At 41.4% G+C, this 24,781-nt stretch overlaps 1 protein-coding gene across 1 annotated transcript; it reads left to right on the plus strand.

The window, feature by feature from the left end:
• Positions 1 to 21,074: 21,074 nt before the first annotated feature.
• On the plus strand, positions 21,075 to 23,092 carry LOC116205797 (berberine bridge enzyme-like 13). Its single transcript, XM_031538455.1, has one exon. The coding sequence runs from the start codon at positions 21,187 to 21,189 to the stop codon at positions 22,810 to 22,812; it is 1,626 nt and encodes a 541-aa protein (XP_031394315.1). The 5' UTR covers positions 21,075 to 21,186; the 3' UTR covers positions 22,813 to 23,092.
• Positions 23,093 to 24,781: the final 1,689 nt, after the last annotated feature.

Here is a 24,781-nt window from a genome sequence, read left to right on the forward strand (position 1 = left end):
AGTCACGAATCGTTTTCATAATTAATGCATTCGGCATAACCTTAAGCATTAATTCCACGAATGGGTTAATCGGACGTTCACACGGTTAATTCATTCAATTTAAATAACTTTGTACGAATTGGACATTAATTTGTAACTCGTGTCGACGAATTACAAAACGGTGTTAATGTCCTTTTCAAAACCCTCATACTTTCAAATCCGTATTGTGTTGTTCTCCTTTTCTGAAAAACAAATTTTCAAATCAAGGGCAAGAACATCATTTTGTGATTTGGCGTCATCTTAGTATTGTTTAAGATGTCAGTTGGGTATTCTGTATCAAAATTACAATTACCTGACTAATCATTTCATTCGACTTAACCAAATGCTAGAAAATGGTTAGGTGGAACTCTAGGTTCCAAATCTAGAGTCAAAACACGAGTTGGGTTAATTCAGTGGTAATTCAGTGTCACAACACCGAATCACTGTAAAAACAATCCACACACACGAAACTTGATTACGGACACCCGATATGTCAGGTTCTCCAACCAAAGCCGAATGCTAAAACATTGGCACGCGTTGTTTGCTTAGCATATGGCATTTGCTTGCAAAAACACACTTTGATTAATAAACTTGTTAATCCAAGTACATTCGGTGAATACAAATACATTGTCTGTTATTTACATGTTGATTGTTATCTTTTCGCACTTGTTTGCTATGCGGGTCGAGCCTGATCCCTAGGCCGAATGATATTAGGGTCCAACGCCCTAATCATCGATCACAGGATCCAAAGCCCTAATTAATACTCACATGGTCCAACACCCTATTCAGTGAGAGCGTGCATTGAATTTCAGTTCTTCGGTCTTTTCCTTAAACTCACGGTGAGTTAGAGTGGAATAATAACCGAACGCGAGTCGACTGGAATTCGGCCATTTGTAATTTGTATTTATTGATTTCGAGAGCATTGTAAGAACTTTTATTTTGTACATTCATTCTGTAAGAATTCCAGTCGGTAAGCGAATAATCCGAGAGTTGAATTAATCGAATCGGTTTAATGCATGCCCAAAGGAAAGTAAATCCAAGAATTCACGGTTTTGGTTCACGCAGGGATTCAACCTCCATGGTTCGATGAACTGTAACGCAAGATTGTGAACCAACTCCCCGACAGACGGGTTTACTTCTCTCTCGGCTTCTCAACCGATATCGTTTGGTTCACCGAATCTCCGGTGTCAAAACGTGCGAGCCGAGTGCAGCTTAATTCAAGCAGTAAATAATAAAACATGCAAGCCTAGCAAACCAGAGTACCCAAAGGGCTTGCGGGATATAGGCCCGCACGTAACATGAACCCCCGAACACGGACTTTCCGGTTCCGCACAGATCAATGCCTTAACGACAAACTAGGTGTTCCATACCCCTAGACCCGGGTAACTTATCCGCCCTCAACCTTCAGGTCGTAAAATGATAAGTGGCGACTCCTTCTCTCACTTGTGTCCGTCACGCGTCCCCACGGGAAGGTGGACACTCCCAAGCCGCGCGATCCAAAAGCGCGCAATGCGGGCCCCGACGAGAGTCTACATTCGGGTCCGTACAGTAATTAAAGAGTATGGGCATGTGAAGGAGAGATCCATGTGCTATTTTTTTTAATAGCAATTATGCAATTAAGACACTGCAACACGTGAAAACACGTGGTAAAACCCACATTGGATATAAACTTGAAAAATAAAAATGAAAAAAATAATAGAGAAGTTCATCTTTGTGTCATCTCATTTTTCGTATGAAAAAATTAGGTTGTTTATTTGGCAATAAAAATGTCCATAATTGTTAAAATCAAGATAGTATTTTAAAATAGGGAAAATGACACTATTAGTCCCATATGTTTGTCATTTTTTAACTTCGAGTCCTAAATGTTTCAATTTGGAAAAACAAGTCCTAAAAGGTTTGGAAAAGTGTCATCGTTGGTTCTAAATCTAACTGACCGTTACCTTCACGCCTACGTATAACGCCGTCAAATTCGTCCTCGTGGCCGTTAAATGATGACGTGGCGCGTCGTGAGTGGTCACGAGTTGGTTCGGGTCTGAATGTCGGGTCTCACCTAGAATCGGGTCGGTTCGGGTCGAATATCTTCTTCTTCACCACCCGATCAGCTCTGTTCTCTCCTCCTCTCTGTGCTATGCTGTGGAACAGAGGAGCTTGCAGAGGAACGGATCTTCCTATTCCTCTTCTTGCAGTGCAACCTCAGCACCTCCAATTCCAGAGAAAAGGGACAGGAGGTTTACTCTCTCCGGAAAGAGCTCCTTGAGAACGGATAGGTGGTAGGCCATAGTATCCACCTGAAAGGGATTTCCCCAAGAAAAAAAACAGATTAAACACGGATGACCATTTTGACAAAAATAAAGAGGCCATAAGAACTAGTATGAACTTTGAATGGATAGATACAGGGGGAAATATAAGAGTACAACAAGTCTCACACAAGTAAATTGAATTTAATACCAATAAACCATGTCACCTCCTCAGACCCAAGCAACCCACAAATCACTTCATCAAAATAGACCAACCCTTCTCAGTTGACTTCAGTGAAACGGTTTTCTACTCAAAATCAGTGTGCAGAACTCCATCCGTATCTTACACCCTAGCTTTGATTCGATTATACGTGGGGAAGGAGAAGACGAAGAAGAGGAAGATCTGCCCGTGATCGGCGGTTTGGAGGGGTGGCGCTTGGTTGCGTGGAGGAGAGGAGCCGTGCTAGGGTTTCGAGCATGGGAGGGAGTCGGGTGAAGAAGAAGACACCCAGACCCAAACCGACCCAATTATGGGAGGGACCTGACATCCAGACCCAAACCAACTCATGACCACTCACGACGAGTCACATCATCATTTAACGGCCACGTGGACGAATTTGACGGCGTTAAGTCCACGTAGGCGTGACAGTAACGGTCAATTAAATTTAGGACCAACGGTGATATTTTTCCAAACCTTTTAGGACTTGTTTTTCCAAACTGAAATATTTAGGACTCAAAGTAAAAAAATGACAAACATATAGGACCAATAATGTTATTTTTCCTTTTAAAGTATAATCACCTTAAGGTTGTCGACAAATTGACTAAATCCATTTTCCGTGTGAGGGCAGCAATGGAGAAGTTGATGATTAAGAAAATTAAGAGAGTGAAACCTATCATTGTCTAGTAGTAAAAGGGATCAAATACTCGTCTACAATATATAGAATTTATGAACTTGAGCGAGTACTCCCAGAAGACCGTGACAGTAACAAATTTTGGATTTCCATTAGTTCAACATTGGTGTACTTCCATAATTAGGACTTGACTTTTGGACTTTCATAAATTTTTTTTTGGCAAATTATCATATGTCATGATTTCGTCTTTCTTTCAAATCTATCCTATACTTTTAAAATGATCTAAAATATCTTATGGTTTACATTTTTTTTTCAAAATCTATCCCGCCGTTATATTTCCGTCAACATTTAACGGTCTTGTCACTGTGGCTCTTTTACCTAGGATAGATTTGAGAAAAAAATTAAAATCATAAGATAGATTTAAGAAAAAATTAAAACCATGAGATAGATTTGAAGCTTACCTACGTTTCTTTAACGAAAAATATAACGACATGATAGATTTGAAAAAAAAAGTAAACCATAAGATATTTTAGATCATTTTAAAAGTATATAATAGATTTAAAAGAAATGTGAAATCATAAGATATATGGGGTAAAAGCTCCTTTTTTTTTTACTGAGTCAATTTAATACATTCATTATTATATAGTCTTTTAATCTTCCATAAGAGTAGGTTATTTTGGTTTCGAGAGCGAGATGATATCACGATGCCGTGCCACCTGACAATTTGCTATTGGCCGCCACATGAAAGGTCATGCGAGGAGAAACCTCCTCTATTCTACGTAGCATTGTTAGATGTATTGGCCCGCCTTCTAATATTGTATCTTGATATTGATTGATATTGATAGATATAGATATATAGATAGATACATTATATATAGATTATGATCATCCTTAATTATTTTATTGAAAAAAGCAAATTACTTATGTCGATTCGCCAATAAACATTAACTATTTCCTTGAAAAATAACAATATTTTTTTCTGATTAACAAATATATGTTTAAAACAATCCTAAAATATTTGCCTCCATAATTTTTTTTAAAATAAAAAATCTCTGTGCGCACCCGAATTTCAATCTCGTCAGGGCACGCATGCAAGCGCCTATGGAACGCGGCTTGGGAGTGTCTACCTTCCCGGGGACGCACGACGAACGCACGTGAGAAGGAGTCATCACTTACTGTTTACGACCCGTAGGTCGAAGGCCGTTGAGTCGCCCGGGTCTAGGGGTACGAGGTACACCTAAATGTTAAGGCAATGGTCATACGGAACCGAAAATTCCGAATTCGGGGGTTCTATTACATGCGGGCCTATATCTCGTACGCCCTTTCGGTACTCTAGTTTGCTAACTTGTCATTTATTGTTTATTTACCACGTGAGTTATGTTGCGCTCTCCTTGCCCATATTGTCACCGTAAAGTCGGTGAATCAATTGATTCAAATAAGGAATCCGAAAGGAAAGTAAGTTCGTGCATTGAAGAAACGGCTCGCTATCCTAGCTACGATTCGTCGAGCCACGGTGGTCGATTCCCCGTGCGAGCCGAAACCACGAAACATTAAATTTACTTGCCTTCCGGATAAACAAATCGACTCGATTAATTCTGCGCTCGGACCTCTCGCTCACTAATCAGGGATCCTTACAAATGAATATATAAATAAAGCTCCTTACAATGTATTCTCAAAGAAATACAAATTACAACTGAATAAATGAATCCCCGATCAGCTCACATTGGGTCAATATTCCGCTCTAGCTCACCGTGTGTTTTGAATGACCGATAAATAAATTAAAGCAATGCGGGCTCAAAGAGCCGGGGCTCGGGTCCGATCAGACCGACGGGTGATAGAAGAATCGATTGATTCTCACTGTAACCGTTGGACCGATCGAACTCCCGGGTGATATCTAACCACAATTCACATATCCGATCTAAGTTGCCTTCCACATAGACCGTACTTCAAGCGTAATGGTGACTCGAGATTAGATCTCATTCCGCACTCAGGTTGCGCGCATGTAGTGTGTGAGGGGCGTTGGACCCCATGTTCGTGGCTTAGGGCGTTGGACCCTGTGCAACACATAACCTATGGGTTTGGGCCCGAACAGCAACAAATCGACAAAATAAAATGGAAAACAGAAGAAAACTGATAAAGCTGACGGAGAACAGACGAAAACTAACAAATGCAGACGAATACAGACAAGTTGTGTATTAAGCCGAATGTACGTGATTTAATCAGTTATTAACCGGGATTGATTAGCAAACAATGTGCCTAACTTAAATGAGCAAAGAGAGGGGCTAGGATACGGTTCTAGGCCAATTACATGTGTGAGTTTGTTTTAAGACTTTATTTTGTAAAATGTCACTGCGTTTTCACTGAATATGCCAAACTCATGTTTTGACTCTAGATTTGGAACCCAATATTCCTCCTATCAATTATCTATTGTTTGATTAAGTCAAGTGCATGATTAATCCGGTTTTGTATGTTTTGCGACAGTGGTAACAGTGCTAACTACCCGAGTCTACGGTAGGATGATAGAAACACCGAAATCGGAAGAAAGGGGCTACGCGAATAACACTCGCGCTTGAACGGGTTGCCCGCCTTCGACCGTGAATCAAAGTGTTTCGATCTCCCTAATGCCTAGAATGTCAGCGAATCACGAAACAACGGTTGCGCCCTTGAACTGTAAAATGTGTAAAGTGTATGTGTGAAATTTGAGATCACGTGACACGGACTATCGAAAGTCGGTAGTCGGTGCCAATCAATCCCTTGGGTCCACCGGGGTCATGTCGACCCCCAAAGAGCCGAGAAAGCGATTGTTCCGCTCGGGAGTAGTCTAAGGAAGGTTCGTTCACCCCGAACGGAGAACAGACGAAAGCTAACAAATGCAGACGAATACAGACAAGTTGTGTGTTAAGCCGAATGTACGTTATTTAATCAGTTATTAACCGGGGTTGATTAGCAAATAATGTGCCTAACTTAAATGAGCAAAGAGAGGGGCTAGGATACGGTTCTAGGCCAATTACATGTGTGAGTTTGTTTTAAGACTTTATTTTGTTAAATGTCACTGCGGTTTCACTGAATATGCCAAACTCATGTTTTGACTCTAAATTTGGAACCCAATATTCCTCCTATCCATTATCTATTATTTGATTAAGTCAAGTGCATGATTAATCCGGTTTTGTATGTTTTGCGACAGTGGTAACAGTGCTAACTACCCAAGTCTACGGTAGGATGATAGAAACACCGAAATCGAAATAAAGGGGCTACGCGAATAACACTCGCGCTTGAACGGGTTGCCCGCCTTCGACTGTGAATCAAAGTGTTTCGATCTCCCTAATGCCTAGAATGTCAGCGAATTACGAAACAACGGTTGCGCCCTTGAACTGTAAAATGTGTAAAGTGTATGTGTGAAATTTGAGATCAGGTGACATGGACTATCGAAAGTCGGTAGTCGGTGCCAATCAATCCCTTGGGTCCACCGGGGTCATGTCGACCCCCAAAGAGCCGAGAAAGCGATTGTTCCGCTCGGGAGTAGTCTAAGGAAGGTTCGTTCACCCCGAACGGAGAACAGACGAAAGCTAACAAATGCAGACGAATACAAACAAGTTGTGTGTTAAGCCGAATGTACGTTATTTAATCAGTTATTAACCGGGGTTGATTAGCAAACAATGTGCCTAACTTAAATGAGCAAAGAGAGGGGCTAGGATACGGTTCTAAGCCAATTACATGTGTGAGTTTGTTTTAAGACTTTATTTTGTAAAATGTCATTGCGGTTTCACTGAATATGCCAAACTCATGTTTTGACTCTAGATTTGGAACCCAATATTCCTCCTATCCATTATCTATTGTTTGATTAAGTCAAGTGCATGATTAATCCGGTTTTGTATGTTTTGCGACAGTGGTAACAGTGCTAACTACCCGAGTCTACGGTAGGATGATAGAAATATCGAAATCAGAAGAAAGGGGCTACGCGAATAACACTCGCGCTTGAACGGGTTGTCGGCCTTCGACCGTAAATCAAAGTGTTTCGATCTCCCTAATGCCTAGAATGTCAGCGAATCACGAAACAACAGTTGCGCCCTTGAACTGTAAAATGTGTAAAGTGTATGTGTGAAATTTGAGATCACGTGACACGGACTATCGAAAGTCGGTAGTCGGTGCCAATCAATCCTTTGGGTCCACCGGGGTCATGTCGACCCCAAAAGAGCCGAGAAAGCGATTGTTCCGCCCGGGAGTAGTCTAAGGAAAGTTCGTTCACCCCGACCCGAGCCGCCTCAAATCGGGCCCAGACTCGAGTCAAAGTGCACAAGCATTCCCTAGATGCCCATACTACGCGCGTTACATGTCTCGGTATTTTTGAAATTGTGAATTTTAAAAGGGCATTTCCGACGGTTCGTGACTCGCCGACACGATTACAAATTAATAGCCGATTCGTGCGATTTATTTTAGGCCGAATGATTTACTTAGCCAAATGATGCGTCCCATTTTCCCGTGTATGAAATTATTAGTGATTATGACTTTGAATCACTAATGTTATGGATTCGGTGGGCGATCGTCCAAAACTAATGTGCCTAGCATGCAACTAACACGTAACTAACAATTAAATGAAAAGTGCACTTACAAACGATTCTAGGAACCGATTTCAAAGCGACAAAGGAGGTTGACCTTAATCGAAGGAGAGTCAAGGGACATTCGGCCACTCTCCAAAGAAGATAACCGAAGGTTTCCTGGACTCGATTTGGATTCGGGATGATCTCTTGTATCGGTTTTAATCGTTTCTTGCATGCATAAAACATCAAAGATGACAATGACACAAATATTTATCAAGTTGATGCCGCCATGATCTTAAGTGCACAAACAAGCACGTAAACAAACACAAACACGATATTTAAAGGAATCGATAAAGCGGCATCGATTCATGTAACGACGATAAAATGAAAACTCGGAAACCAAGTTAAATCGGGAGGAGGAGGCCATCGGTGACCCGAGGAAGCCAATGGAAGCTCTCGGCCACCCTCTTTAAGAGTGGAGTTGAGGGCTTTGCCTTGGCTTTCCCGGGTCATGGCGGCTTCCTCGACTTCGATATAACCCTATTTCCGACATATTATCATGCTATACAACGATGGAAACATGGATAATATGATATAAAAATGCATAAAAATATAAACTTGTATACGAATCGGTCATGGACCGCCTTATCGCCCTACAAACATGGATATTTTGAAGCCCTAACTTCTCTAAGGGTTTTGAGAGTATTATACCTAGCCCTGGGATGCGGGAAAAGTCGAGGAAAGTCAGAAAAAGACGTTCGGGAAGTTAGTTCTACCCCTTGGAACGAACAGACCCGAATCGATGTAGTCGAGTCGACTGGCAGACCCGACTAGCAGTCCAGCTTGTCGAGGCTGTACCGGTTGATTGGGGTGGCCTTTTCGCGCGAGATCGGTTGCGTTGGATTCCCAAGAGACTGAGGATCACGGCTGCGCTGGTTTCGTGAAGATTGCTCGAGTAGATTTTCCGAAAATCTAAAACAAAATCGGATCAGTAAAAAAGACAGACCCAGTCGGGGCAAAACACACCCGACTGGCACCTGGTAAAGAAAAGGCTCTATAGGAGGCTCCCTGTGGTCTTTTGACGCAAGGTCGATGGCATTAGACTCCTAACTGACTGAGGATCATGCCTGCGCTGGTTTCATGAAGATTGCAAGTGTAGATTTTCAGAAAATCAAAAAGCAAAGCCGGATCAGTAAAAAAAGACAGACCCAGCCGGGCAAAACAGACCCGACCGGCACCCGGTAAAGAAAAGGCTCTATAGGAGGCTCCCGGTGGTCTTTTGATGCAAGGTCGATGGCATTGGGTTCCTAACTGATTGAGGATCATGCATGCGGTGGTTTCGTGAGGATTGGACATGTAGATTTTCCTGAAAGATGCAAAGAAAACCGGTAAATAAAACTGGAAAAATCTATGAAGAAAGAAAATAGGGAAATGGAGGTGGTGCACGGTTGAACGGCTCTCGGCATGCAACCATCTCGTCACGGGGGAGAGTGAGGGTTGTAAGGAACCCCTAGAAAGTGATGGCACGACTCACCATAGTCGTGGGGAGGAGGAAACGTCGGATGGACCCGACTAGTTCCTGGGGAGCACCTAGGAGACCGATTCTGTGCTGGAGCAAAACGGGCTGCTGGAAGTTTCAAACTGAAAAACTAAGCTCGGAAATGGATTCGGGGGGTCGAATACATGTAGGATATGAAGTTTGGTCAAGTTTGGTTCGGGTTGGATGGCGGTCGCCGGAAAATGATTGAGTTTTCGGGCAAACCGGCCTTGTATCCGTGAGGCTAATGATGCAAAATTAGTGAAATTAAGTGCAATTAGAGGGGGGTGCTTAGGGCATCCGAATTCTTAAGAGGGATTAGGGAGGGGAAGTTGTCTTGAAAAGTTGATGGGAGGTGATGGATGGAAGAAGAAAAGTGATGGGGTGTAAGAGATATTTTGAAATGGGTGGATGGGGCTCATTTGGCTTGCACTTAGAGGAGAGCCATGGCTCGTGGCTTGGCTCGGCTTGGCTTGGCTAGCTCAAAGGTCTCACCTGACTAGGAGAAAAGCCGAAAGAAGCTCGAGGCTCGATTGGTCGCGGTTCAATTTTCGTGGATCGCTTGAACGACGAATTATCGATGTACGCGCGAATACGGTTTTAATGAGCCTAATATTGACATGCTTCTTGTAAGCGAATGCTCGGGTGACCCAGGGACTCGAAAGCCGGTTTTGCTCCGTTTGGATGATCGGGGTGGAGTTGTCCGTTTCTGTCGCTTGTTCGCACCTCTGCGTGGTGTACTACTCGTGTCGGCGTGCTTCGTGCTTTGGGCGGAACGGTTTACTCGCAGGCCCCGGCTGGAGATCGATAAACGGAGACGTCCTAGGGTTCCGCAAACAGGGCTCTCTTAGTGCTTCCCAATTGTTCTAATGTGTTCGGAGACCACTGCGATCTTCGTTTGTCTAAAACGAGTCTCGAAGGTTTGCCGGGAGGCGTTCGGGACCATTAAAACATCACTCGGGAAACCGATATGCTTTGCTTGGTCCGAGCCAAAATAATTTCCTTGTCCCTAGGGGTTGCTGGGAGTGGGTGGCGTAGAATTTGGGCATCAACATTCCCCTGAATAGGCTCTAAGCTCGAGATTCCGTTTGAAATGGGCCATTTTACTACCAGAATGGTACTCAGGAACCCTAAATGGATCATGCAATGTGATCAAGGCTTATCTCCCAAGCCCTTGAGGTCCCTGGGATTGATTAGCGTAGATTTCGTGTGCTGACGATTCGTTAAAAGGGTCTCCGGCTATGTTTTTGCGTAGAAAACGCCCATTTTCCGGGTCAGGATCCACTCGGGAGATCAAGATGAGTTCTGAAAAGCAGTCTGAAAACTGTTCCCTGGTCCTGGTGGTCCTTGGGAGTGTGTAGGTCTGTTTCCGGGTGCCGTTTACTCGTCTGTGGATCGGGTGTCTCGGGAGCCCCGCTAGGAAGGCGTCTGCGAATGTTCGGGAGTTCCCCAGCTTAAGCAAGAGGCTTCTGAAATGCGCTCGGAGGTGCCATTGGTTTTAGTACCAAGAGGGATTTTTAGAGTCCCATATTGGATATCTTCTGATGCTCCGATGATCCGTCGATGAATAGTGCCATAGTGCAGGCCTTTACTGTTTTCGGGCTCGTTGTTTGTCTACTCTTCCGATTGCCCCTTTGTGCATTTATGGCGATCTCTGCCTTTTTCTGTGGTCCCTGTTCCCGAGCTTACGTGTTCGCCTCCGTCGGTCCGATTATGAATAGTGATCCGAGCTTTAGTCAAGCATTCTCTATTGGAGCCAGTGGACCAAAAGGGGGTGCTGACAGCTTGCCCCTCTTTGGTTGCATGCTCGGTTAGAGAATGTACCCAAAGACTATGAGAAGCATCCCTTTTCGTCCCGGTGACTGCCCCGACGTCTTTCCCGAGACACTTGTTCTTTCGCTTTGGATGTTTGGGAGAAACCGTGCAAGTGCACGGACCTATCACAAATGGCAACAGAGTTGAGAAGTGGGGATTTTGAAACGGTAAGTGAGGGGGTCGGAGCTCGTGAAAGTTGTGAATTGCTAGACCGAAACCAGTAGAAAACAGTAAAATGCTAGGCTGAAACTCGCGGAAAGTACTAAATTGCTAAGTCGAAGCTCGTAGGAAGCAGTAAAATGATAGGTCGGAGCTCGTGGAAAGCAGTAAAATGCTAGGGCGAAGCCCGTGGGAAGCAGTAAAGTGCTAGGCCAGAGCCCATGGAAAGCAGTGAAATGCTAGGCCGAAACCCGTGGAAAGCAGTAAAGTGCTAGGCCGGAACCCATGGAAAGCAGTAAAATGCTAGGCCGGAACCCGTGGAAAGCAATAAAGTGCTAGGCGGGAGCCCGTGGAAAGTAATAAAGTGCTAGGCCGGAGCCCGTGGAAAGTAGTAAATTGTTAAGCCGGAGCCCGTGGAAAACAGTAAAATGCTAGCTTGATAGAAAAGTGCAGGGAATGTAGGAGCAGGAGTCCATGTTAGGTGCTAGCGCAGGGCGCTGAAAGAGGAGATTTGCTTGATGCTCAATCGGGATCACGCTGGGATGATACGGTGGTAGTCATAACTTGCGAATCGTCGTGTGATCGAGGCGCTTGCTTGACGATTGTGTCTTGTGCAGCCCCAAGGGCCTTGATTTGTCGGGGGTCGATCTCGTCACTGGGGTGGCTGTTTCACTAAGGATGTATCGGTCGTGCGATAAGGGACTCGAGCTTTGGGGTAGAGCGCCTACGTATCCCGAAGGGTCGGAAATCAGAGTCCGCCGTAGTTCTTGCGTTTATTGTACCTGTGATCCTGGCATTATCAGTAAGTCATGGGGGTTACAAACAATGTGTAAACACAGGTAAAATGATGCCTTTGCGACGAATGCTCTTCAGCTTCGGGTCGCCTGAGCGACCCTTGAAGAGTCTTTATTTTAGTGATGCGAATGGGGGTCTCGCTTTCAAAAGCCTCGATGCGAGGCCTCCAGGGCTCCTGTTGGCCTTGCATGGGCATATCGAGACGTTCTCAAAGGTGCCGCTCTATCGGTTGTTCGACGCGCCCGTCGGCTTAGGACCTTTCTCGTCAAGGTACCGTAGGGCGGCTACGTTTGTGACCAGCATAGGAGATTTCTATGCAAATTTGGTCAGACCTCGGTCTAGTCATTTCCAAAGTGTTATAACTAGACTCCCAAATATGAGTGTCTAGGATTTTGGCTTTGTGGTAGCCGATTGTAAGGTGGCTATGACCCGTTTGGAGTTATACAATGACAAAGAGAAAAGAGAAAGCTTGGAGAGCACATTGCTCCAAGCTAAAAGGATACACGAGTTCACTCATGCAGCAAGATGTACCCCCATTTTGTCCTTCTATTGTGTGGGTTGCGCAAAACTGCTTGGACGGCGTGCTCGATTGCCCACTGTGCCTGAGGAAGAATCCGCCTTGGAAAGTTGAATTGTGCGGGAGAGCCGATCGAGGATTGTGTTGGAGTAGATAACCTGGCCATTTCCCTTGGGGATCCCTGGTCCGCGCAGTGTGCGAAAGCCTATGGTGACTGTTTTGTTTATCTCTCATTTTACTCTCCTTTTGCTACGGTCACTCGCCTCGGAGCCGTACCTCTCAACCTAAAGGGGATGAGCTTTCCTTTTGCTAAGTTCAGAGGAGCCTTCCGAGATTGCCGACGACCTTAGCGTTTAGCCTTGGCTGGCGATGACGCTTCAGAGCGAAAATCCCTCTTTCTTCTCTCTCTCTTTCTCTGTTTTTGGTTAATGGAAACTGAGACCTTACCGCCGGACATCATCTCGGCTGAGGTCGTGAACAACCTCCAAGAAGCTTCGGCAGCTTTTAGGTGGTGGCCGTGGGTGGGGTTCCCACCTACCCCTTAATTAAACGATTTCCCTCTCATCTTCTTTTTCATTTTTGTTCCTCTTGGAAAGTGTGTCTTCCCTAACCGAAAATCATAAACTTGAAATCAGTTTTGGAATTTTCTGGCCGTATTTTCTGGCCACCTTTGTCCTATACGAGATGCAAATCCCAATTATTAGATTGTGTTTGGTATTTGAGTTGAGTTGAGTTGAGTTTTGATTTTAATTGGTTTGTAATGATTGTATTGTTAAATTATGAGGAAAAAATGTGAAAAAGTAATAAATACTTGAGAGAAAATAATGATTGTGTGAATTGTGAAAAAAAATAATGAATAGTTGAGAAAATTTAATATTAAAAATTGAATTAAATTGTTAAAAAAATTAAAGAAAAATGTAAAAGTAATAATTATGCTGTTGAATTGAAGATAAGTGGACTTGAGTTAAAAAAAAATTCTAAAGCCCAACATGGTTTGATTCCGCAAATTTTTTAACTATACTTCACTTATCTTTAATTAAACACAATTTTAAATTTTAAATTTTAATTTTTTTTAACTTTTTAACAGTTTAATTCAATTTTTAATACTAAATTCTCTCAACTATTCATTACTTTTTCCACAATTCAACAACATAATCATTACTTTCTCTCAACTATTCATTACTTTTCACATTTTTTCACATAATTCAACAACACAAATATTACAAACCAAATAAAATCAAAACTCAACTCTATTTCACTCCAAAACCAAGCACAACCTAAGTTTCTCAAAGGTATGGGGGCATGAATTAAATCCAAAGACTTTTTGGGAACGATCAAATTAGGATTCTATTTCACACTACTTCACTTAACTCCACTTATTTTCAATTTAATAATACAATTATTATTTTTTCTTTTTTCTGTAATTTTTTTAATAACTCAATTCAATTTTTAATACTAAATTTTCTCAAGTATTCATTATTTTTTCATATTTTTTCTCATAATTCAATAATACAATTATTACAACCCAATTATATATATATATATATATATATAAAGTTAGAGTACAGTTGACCTTAACTCAACTCTATTCAAGTTAGAGTAGAGTTGAGCTTATCTATCCAAAATGAATGGTTAAAATTCAAATGGAACTTTGACTAATCAAATTGGTGGATTGCATTGGGTTATATGGGACTATCTCAGCTGCTTGAGCCTTGAGGTAACATAAGGGAACATCGGTTATAAATGTTATGAAGTATGAGTGAACGTGTTAGTGTTAAGGGGTTCATGAAGCTATAAGTATAATTGTATTTTTTTTTATGCACTCTAATATTCCGAAGTCAAACAGGCTCCAATAATCTAGTTCAAGTTAAATTAGCCCACTAAGGGGTTAAAACTCTCCCGGTGTAAATTTTCTCCATTTACAACTCGAACCCGAAACCTTAATTAAATAGAATAAATGTCAACCTGCTTGAATTAATTCACGCTGCTCATGATTGTAGGCTTTTATCGGCTATTCAGTACCATATAGATGTAGATCAATGTAGGCACTCTTGCTCGGGCATGGAGCTAACTGCGTTACTCAAAGTAGCACAAGATATATCTTTGACAATTTTTCTATAATATTCACGTATTGATGTGTTCTTTAAAGAAATTAGAAATCGCGTTTAATTTATGACAGTCCATAGGAAAGTGAAAAAATTCTTCATACATAATTTTTCCTAGCTCAAACAGAATGATTATTATTGTTAAGAGCTTTATGATCATATCTCCACATTGACGCATACATTTTAGGGCTTTATGATCATATATCCACATTGACGCGTACATTTTTATTCTATAATATCCTATCCTACATAAATTAATCTCAGTTCTGCCGAGTGAGTGCTGGGCCGAGGGTATGCTGGACAAGCCGGCAAAACTTACTGACTCGGTCCATATGGAGGAGATCCAACAGCGTAAAGTGCAAAAAGAGGAGAAACTATTGAGGTTAAATTACGGACAAACGTGAGATCGTCGGGTAGAAATGAAAGTGCTTTTAGGCAGACAGAAGAGTAATTCAGTGACACACTTTCTCGAATATAAACTAAGAAATGTTAGATTTAGTTCCCGTTGGTGAAATTTTTTATATTTTTTTCATAGCATTTGGTAACGCAATTAAATTTAATTTGAGGAGATGAAAATAAAAATAATTGGAAAAAATATGTGAGATAATTTAAAGAAAAAATAAAAATAATTGTATTATTAAATTGAAAAAAAAATATAAAAATTAAAGAAAAAATATTGAATAGTTGAAAAAATTTAATATTAAAAATTAATTTAAATAATATGTAAGAAAAATATGAAAGAGAATTTGAAAAAAAAATAAAAAAAAGTAATGATTGTATTTTTGAATTGAGAAAAAAGTAAAGTTAAATTAAGTTAAATCAAATCAAATTTTTTTATCAAATATATATCTTTCTCATTTTCTTATTTACAAGGTTTAAGGGTTCCGTCTGTTAAAAAAATATATTTAAAAGGTGTTGTTAGGCAACTTCCTCAATGTGACTTGGAAGGATATTTCGTCAATTTTGTGGGCAAGGGAAATGGCCCCATCGATTACGTCTATCTTTACAACTATATTATGTCAGCAATGTGCATATTATTGCTCCCTAAAGAAATGAAACAGTTTCTTAATTAGTTTCGGTTGAATAAAATAAAGTGGATTCATTAGCTAATAAAATAAACAGATTATTAATTATCGTGAAGGAAATCATTGCGCGAACTATGCGAGCGTCTATTTCTTGGGGTTTCATCTGTGATATTATTCGCACGGGTCTTCGGTCTATTTCTTCTTTCTTTCTTTTTTCTCTTTTTTTTGGGTGAATGGGAGTCTTCGGTCTTTGTGACGATATATATATATATATAGAAGTAGATATGAAATTTATTATTAAAAAATTAAAAAATAGTTAAAAAAATATAAGTGAAATATTATTATTTTTCAGCATCCAATTTTGATCAATCGGCTCCAGATAGACAAAATTGTCATTTTGCAACCCGTGAGGGAAGTATTTCCGATTAATTACTTGAGTACTCACGACTTTTTGAAATAACAATTTTTCCTAATTTAACACCAAAATTTATGATTTTTTCAAAAATAATACTATTTGGGACGTTTTCGAATTTCGCGTACATTGATATCAATTTTCAAAATCCGGGATAAAATTCGAGATTGAAAATGATTTTATTGCATAATATCGATCAACGAATTTTTTTGAACACGATGGTGGTTTCGAATTATTTTTCCGACGTCCGATCAAGAATGAGAAATTTTTAATTTTGTACGCGCGTCGAATTCGCTAAAAAAAAAGGGAAAATGGTCTGAAGTCAGAAGTCTGACTTCTGACCGTGGCTTTTTCACGTTTTCTTTTTCTTCCTGTGCTTCTTCCTTTCTTTCCCCTTTCTTTTCTTTTTCCTTTACTTCTTCTTCTTCTGCTCCCGGCCATCGACGAATTTGAGCCCGTGGCCGCGCGGCGTCAGGAGCCTGCCACACACTAACTTCTCTGCACACGTCAATAGCTCCGCACACACCAATGTCACCGTGCACGCAACTCTTTCTCTCTCTCTCTCTCTCTCTCTCTCTCTCGGTTTTTCGAAACAAAAACCCACGGCTCACAGAGTTCGGCGGGGGGGAACTCATGCGAAAAATCTCCAGCTCATTCGGATGAAAACCCTCAGCTCACGGACGTTCAAAAAAAATCGACAGCAGCTCACGATCTCCCTTGAAACAAACCGGAGCTCGCCCTCGCCGAAACCTCAGTTCGCCCACGGTCCAAACCCGGAGCTCGCCCCCGTCGAAACCTCAGCTCGCCCACGGTCCAACCCCCAGCGCCCTCGCCGAACCCTCAGCTCGAACTCTCGACTCACCCAGGATTCCTCACGGCTCGATTTCCCCCACGACTCTCTCTCGGAACTCACAGCTCGCTCTCGGAATTAACCCAGATTCCCTCCGACTCTCCCTCGGTTCCCGAAACTCGATGCTCTCCCTTTCACCCGTGAAAACCCGATGCCCGGGACTCCCTCCGCTTGGCCAATTCTCTCTCTCGGCGACTCTCGTGCCCTCCAACTGCGCCCCGGGGTCCCCTGGGGTCGGGTGCAATCGCAGCCACCCGAACCGTATTTACTTCTCCTCGGTTTCCCCTTTTGACATTAACCGAGTCGATTTATTTTTCTTTCGGGCCGCAAGGGCAAAGTGCGTGTCGGTCCTCGTCCAGAAGCCCAGCCCTTGATCAGCAGCCCAACCGGGCACAGAGGCGGCCCAATTCAACAGTGGCAGCCCAGCTTCGCCAGTCCAATAGAAGCCCAGCTCGGCCCAATCCAATCGGATCTCAGTCGTTCGGCCCACTCAGCCCAATCCTTCCTCAGCAGCCAAACTTCTCGGCGAAATTTTTAATTTTTTTTATTTACAGAATCACCCCTCAACTTCCCAAACTAGGTAAATTCCCAACTTAGTGGCATGTCTAGGGCTCCGTTTATGAATATTAATGTTTGCTTGAATGGATATGATATGAAATGAGCGTTATTATGTTGCGTGGGTGACCGGATTTATCCCGAACTCGATTTTACGAACTTTCTATTTTGTCTCATTTCAGTCCTGAGGATGCATTTTCATTTTTTCAGATCTGCCCAGAATTTTTAAATTCGTTTCAGTTAAGTCCCGGCCAATTTTAATATTTCCGGATCAGTCCATGAATTATCCAGAATTTTCCAACCACTCCAAAGAACTTTTTAAGTTGTTTCAGTTCAGTCCTGGGGCTATATTCCGCCTTTTCCAGATCTGCCCGGAATTTTAAAATTCGTTTCAGCCGACTCCCAGCCATTTACAGCATTTTCCAATCAGTCCCTGAAATTTTCAGGATTGCTAAACCAGTTCCGGAAACTTTTCATGTTGTTTCAGTTCAGTCCCTGGGGCATTTTTTCACTTTTCAGATTAGCCCGAATTTTCAAATTCGTTTCAAACAAGTCCTGGGATATTTTCAGTAATTCCTACACAGTCCCCAATTTTTCATAATTTTCAAATCAGTCCCCTGAAACTTTACCCGAATTTTCAAATCAGTCCCCTGAAACTTTACCCGAATTTTCAAATCAGTCCCCTGAAACTTTACCCGAATTTTCAAATCAGTCCCTGTTCTTTTAAAATTATTCAAATCAGTCCCCGGACATTTTCTAAAGATACTCAGCCCTTTCCTACTTGGATCCCCGACCGACAACGTGTGTGTCCCGTTTAAATATTTTGTTTTCTGTAATTATATGTATACAACATGATAATACGTACTTTTTGCATGATTTTCTGCTTCCATGAGTCAGTGCCGTCCTATCGATTTCGTTAATATTATGTTTGTGTATGTTTGTGTGTGATTATCATGATGATGGCGGCATCGATTGTGTAAGATATGTATGTTTGTCGTGCTTGACGTGATAATGTATTCTTGATCCGTGTTTAAACGCTTTATTTTCTCGTTTTAATCGAAAACTCACATGAATCGAATTAATCATGCAAACTCGACCTAAAATTAATTTTTAAATCCCAAGGTGATCGGGAATTAGGATTCGCATCGAACGGTCCATCAATGATCGGCTCGACGGTCTGAAACCCGAATATTTAGAGCATTTGGCAAAACATTAATTAATTTAATCAATAATTCCACTAACGGGGTAATTGGGACGTTCATGCGATTAATTAACTCACTTGGCCCTAATAATTTTGCACAAAGTGGTTATAAACCGGTAACAAGCGTCGATAGGCTGCAAACATGCGTTGGTGCCCTTCTCAAAACTTGCAAATTTTATAAAACCCGAGACACGTGGCTCGATGTGACATGGATGTCTAGAAAGGACTTGCGCGTCTTGACTCGAGGCCTCATCTAATTTCAGGAAACTCAGGTCGGGCGTGGAAGTTCTTCTTAGATCACTTCCGGATAGATTAACCGATCATTTGGCTTTTTAGGGTTCTTGACAACCCTGGAAGGTCCAGGGGATCGGTTAGCACCGGTTACAGGTCGAGGTGGCCCGCGCCGCGTAATCTCTCTTTTCCGAAAATAATTTTCACCTCTAGGGCAAAATCGTCTATTTTGCAACTTAGCAACACCCCATGGTAGAATAAGAGAAACACTACGGTATTAGGGTAGGGATGGGCTACCTGTCTAAGCGCAGGTTCACCTGCATAGCCCGCTCCATCCGACCGATGAGTTTTTGTTATTCTAGCATAGTCCCGGGTAGTTAGTTCAGCTGGATTGGCTCAAAATACAAATACCGGATTAATTGTGTACTTGGTTAAGACAAAAACGGGCAATAGCGGGATAGACACTAGGTTCTAGGACTTACGGGCGGAATCCATGTTCGGTAATAACTTGTAACAACCATAGTGTCACAACATAGAACAATCTTAAAAACAGCCCACAAACACAAGACTTGATAACAGACGTCACGTACGTCAGGTCCTCGAAAAATAATGCCAAATGCGAAATACCTTCCCAATGCGATCATTGATCGATTCACACCCTGTATCCACTTTGTCTGCTTTAGGGTAGGATTTGCATGCCAAGATACTCCCGATAATAATCAGTTAATTCACGTAAATTCGGCAATAACAAAATATCATTGTTTGTTTATTTGTGTCCGCTTGTTACATTATTGCACTTGTTTATTATGCGGATCGAGCATGATCTTTTAGGATACGATCCATACGGGATTCAACGCCCCAACCGTAGATCACGGGGTCAAACCCCTAACACTGAGCGGGCATCTTAATTTCAATTCCAGTCTTTTCAAATCACACGATGAGCATGAGTGGAATAATAACCGAATGCGAACCGACCGGGATTCAGTTGTTGTAATTTGCATTTTTATTCGAGAGGACAATGTAAGGATTTATGTTGTACATTTATTCATGTAAGAATCACGGTCGGAGAGTGGACTGTTGGAGTGTTTTCTTCGAATTTACGGTGTCAAAACGCGTAAGATGAACAGAACTTAATTAAGCGGTAATTAAATTAAAATGACAAGCCTAGAAAAGCTAGAGTACTGATAGGGCATGCGAGATATATAGGCTCGCATGTAACAGAACCCCCGAATTCGGAATCTCGGGTTTCGCAAACCATATGCCTTAGTAATTAGGTGTACCCCGTACCCCTAGACCCGGGTAACTTGCAGGTCCTTGACCTTCGGGTCGTAAAATAGCAAGTGGCGACTCCTTCTCACGTGCGTCCGTCGCGCGTCCTTGGGAAGGTGGACACTCCCAAGCCGCGTTGCATTAGACGCGCGCACGCGTGCCCCTACGAGATTAAAATTCGGGTGCGCACATAAAGAAAAAGTGTTGAATAGTTAAAAAAAATTTAATATTAAAAATTAATTTAAATAATATGTAAGAAAAATATGAAAAAGAATTTGAAAAAAAATAAAAAAAAGTAATGATTATATTTTTGAATTGAGAAAAAAAATAAAGTTAAATTAAGTTAAATCAAATCAAATTTTTTTATCAAATATATATCTTTCTCATTTTCTTATTTACTAGGTTTAAGGGTTCCGTGTGTTAAAAAAAATATTTAAAAGGTGTTGTTAGGCAACTTCCTCAATGTGACTTGGAAGGATATTTCGTCAATTTTGTGGGCAAGGGAAATGGCCCCATCGATTACGTCTATCTTTACAACTATATTATGTCAGCAAGGTGCATACTATTGCTCCGTAAAGAAATGAAACAGTTTCTTAATTAGTTTCGGTTGAATAAAATAAAGTGGATTCATTAGCTAATAAAATAAACAGATTATTAATTATCGTGAAGGAAATCATTGCGCGAACTATGCGAGCGTCTATTTCTTGGGGTTTCATCTGTGATATTATTCGCACGGGTCTTCGGTCTATTTCTTCTTTCTTTCTTTTTTCTTTTTTTTTGGGTGAATGGGAGTCTTCGGTCTTTGTGACGATATATATATATATATATAAGTAATTATGAAATTTATTATTAAAAAATTATAAAAATTGTTAAACAAAATATAAGTGAAATATTATTATTAAATGAAAGATAAAGACAAAACGGTATTAATTATATTATTGAATAGGAAGAATATAGATGAGCTGGATAAAGTTGAGTTATTACTTAAAAAAAACAAGGAAGCCTCAGGTATTATAAGAACCAGACGAGTAACATCAACCAGCTGCAATCAAGCCAGAGTACAAACAGAGCATGGAGTCTTCAAGCTCTCCCCAGAAAATTCTACTTCTTTTGATGTTGCAATCTATTTCTCTCATAGCTGACTCCTTCCCCATCCATGAAACCTTCTTTCGATGCCTATCGACTAACTCCAAGCTTGCCGTTCCTCTGTCCTCTTACTACACCCCGAACAACTCTTCATCCTTCACCTCCGTGCTCAACTCGACAGCACAGAATCTTCGGTACTTGGGCCCCTCGGTGCCGAAGCCTATCATTATATTCACTCCGCTGAGTGAACCCCATGTTCAAGCAGCTGTTATTTGCTCGAGGAGGCTGAGGGTCCATATTCGGGTTCGAAGCGGGGGCCATGACTACGAGGCAGTGTCGTATGTGTCCCAGATTGAGACTCCTTTCGTAATCATAGACCTCGCTAGGCTCCGCAGGATCGATGTTGACATTCCTAGGAAGGCTGCATGGGTCCAGGCAGGGGCCACCGTTGGGGAAGTCTATTATAGGATAGCGGAGAAGAGTAAGGTCCACGGCTTTCCCATGGGGCTCTGCACGAGCCTTGGCATCGGTGGACATGTCACTGGAGGAGCCTATGGTTCGATGATGAGGAAGTTCGGCCTTGGGGCCGACAATGTCTTGGATGCCCGAATTGTGGATTCGAAGGGGAGGATCCTAAACCGGGTGGCCATGGGAAAAGATCTCTTCTGGGCTATCCGAGGAGGAGGGGGAGGTAGCTTCGGTATTATCCTCGCGTGGAGGATAAAGTTAGTGAATGTACCAGGAACCGTGACGGTGTTCACGGTGACGAAAACTTTGGAACAAGGAGGGACAAAGATCCTCCACCGATGGCAGGAAGCCGCACCCAAGCTCGACGACAACCTCTTCATAAGAGTCATCATACAGGCAGCAGAGAATGGCAACGGAACCAGCAGGACAGTGACGACATCCTACAACGCCTTGTTCCTCGGGAACAAGAGGAGGCTCCTCAAGGTGATGGGGACAGGCTTCCCCGAGCTGGGCCTCACTAGCGCGGACTGCATCGAGACTAACTGGATCAACTCTGTCCTCTACATAGCAGGGTACCCCAACACCACGCAGCCAGAGGTCCTCCTCCAGGGCAAGCCAGTCTTCAGGAACTACTTCAAAGCAAAGTCGGACTTCGTCCGATGTCCCATCCCGGAGAGCGGGCTGACCGGGCTGTGGAAGCTCTACCTGCAGGAGGAGAACCCGTTCATGATATGGAATCCTTATGGAGGGATGATGGGGAGGATCCCCGAGACCGCAACACCTTTTCCACACAGAAGAGGGGTATTGTTCAAGATCCAATATGTCGCGGCTTGGCAAGACGGGGATAAGGACCCGTCAAAGCACATAAATTGGATCAGGAGTATTTACGACTACATGGGCCGATATGTGTCGAATTCCCCAAGAGAGGCGTATGTGAACTACAGGGACCTTGACCTGGGGATGAACAAGAACTGGAAGGGCGGGACCGGTTATAATAATCTGAAAGAGGCAAGTGCTTGGGGAACTAAGTACTTCAAGGGAAATTTCTATAGGTTGCTGAAAGTGAAGAGTAGAGTGGATCCCGAGAACGTGTTCAGACATGAGCAAAGCATTCCTTCCCTGCTTGTCAAGAGGCAAATCTAATTATCATGTGTTGTTTTTTGAGGTTTTCCTTGCTTCAATTTTGAGTTGTACTTTCCTTTTCCTTTTCCTTTTCTTTTCTTTATCTACCTTCGGTGAAATTAATGTGCAGGCCACCTCCACAGATCTCCCCTTCTCCCTCGCCTAAGCGTGGTGAATTGGACATCTGTAGATGTAATCTACAGTCTTTTTGCCCTTTTTTTTTTTAATGATAACAGCTTCTCCCAATAATAGACTGTCACCGGCGCTTTACAGCGGACTATATGAGAATGTTTCCGAATAATCATATCTTACATTACGATGTTATTATTATTGTATCACATCATGTATTATTATTCATTAAAAAGTATATATCTCACAATTTAAAAATAGTGGTATTTTATTTTGACTAAATTTAAATTCTTTTTAAATAAGACAACAACAATAATTTGATTGAAAATGAAAAGCAGTTGATAAGAAATTGAGGATTTTGTGAGATTGGTTGATGGTAAGAGTAAGAAAAACTATAAACAAATAGGTAGATTAGATTATGTTCAAAAAAATAATTAAAAAATATAAGATGGTCTTAGTAAAAAAAGAATGTGAACCAACATAAATTGATTCAAGTGAATCAGCACTTTCCCTGCAAGTACGGTTCGGGTTCAAGTCTCGCCTATGGAGAAAATACACAATCACAAGAGTTTTACCTCGACCAATCGAGCTTGAACAAAATTACCAGGGTCGGCCCTATGACTTCGCAAATAAAGCAATTGCTTTAGGCCTAGAATTTCAATATATCCATCACAAATTAAGGCCCTTAAAATTAATTTGGTTTGTTTAATTCATGATTGGTTTACTTGTTTCCACAATAGAATAAGGCCTCTAACATTAAATTGCCTAACTATAATAAATTTACTTGCCAAACTAATTTTAAATAAATCTCATTTTCCTTATTTGTATTAATTAGCCTACCCTACCATAATTTAATTTCATAAGGGCCCTAAGAGCATTTGCAATGCTCTATTTTTCCAGGCTCAGTTGCCTCCACGTGGCAGCTAGGCCAAGACAATTTTCTTTCTTCCCCACTAGGGAAGAAAGTCTTATATGCAACAGTGGTATGTAATGGAATCCATGTGGCAACATCACAAATCTCTAGAAAATCCTAATTTCCATTGAATTTTATAAATATCATAAAAATATAAACTTTTACGTGTCTTGTAATATTACTACGTAGATTTCGTTGCACATCACCGTTGTATACAAGACCTTCCCCACTATGAGGGAAGAGTGCGGTTGCATCTTTCCTTTTTTTTTTTTAAGGCTCAAAGAGTTGTTCCTTCCCAAGTGATAATTAAATGGGACTTACGTACTATTGTGGGACAAAATGCCATTTTTCCTGTGATGTCAATTTATCTGACATGGCGCTCACGTAGTATCGTGTGAGGTCTCTTGAAATGGGATTTGGGCCTTTGCCCATTGTGGATGCTCTAACATTAGATTGCCTAACTTAATCTATAATAAATTTACTTGCCAAACTAATTCCTAATAAATCTCATTTTCCTTATTTGTATTAATTAGCCTACTCTAACATAATTAATTTCATAGTCGCCCATATTTAAAATAGTTAATTCATAAATTGCAGTTTTCTTACTATAAACCATTAAACACATTGATCACTTTTTTCCAAAATTCCTAATTCTTCTGTCCATCAACTATCCATAAATTCAACAAAAATGCTAAATCATCTTAAAGATCGTGCCTATTAATTATCCTAACACTCATGGGTATTTAATAGCTCTTTGGCATTGTGTAAATGACATGTCATATCATTGTAAGTGTGATTTTTTAAACTGGGAGAATTTTAAGATTGTTTATTAGTGTGGTTTCTCATTCTCTTTGTTATGTCCGAATTTGTTTATTCTTTGTAATGTTCAATTAAGCTAATTTTGTTAATTCTAGTCATCCATTTTTTTATCGAGTAACTTGTCAATTT

Source organism: Punica granatum, chromosome 4 (genome assembly GCF_007655135.1).
Source record: "Punica granatum isolate Tunisia-2019 chromosome 4, ASM765513v2, whole genome shotgun sequence".
Classification (NCBI taxonomy): Eukaryota; Viridiplantae; Streptophyta; class Magnoliopsida; order Myrtales; family Lythraceae; genus Punica; species Punica granatum.

Bases quoted from the DNA above. Each gene is read 5' to 3' on its own strand.
- LOC116205797 (XM_031538455.1), top strand. From the start codon at position 21,187: ATGGAGTCTTCAAGCTCTCCCCAGAAAATTCTACTTCTTTTGATGTTG.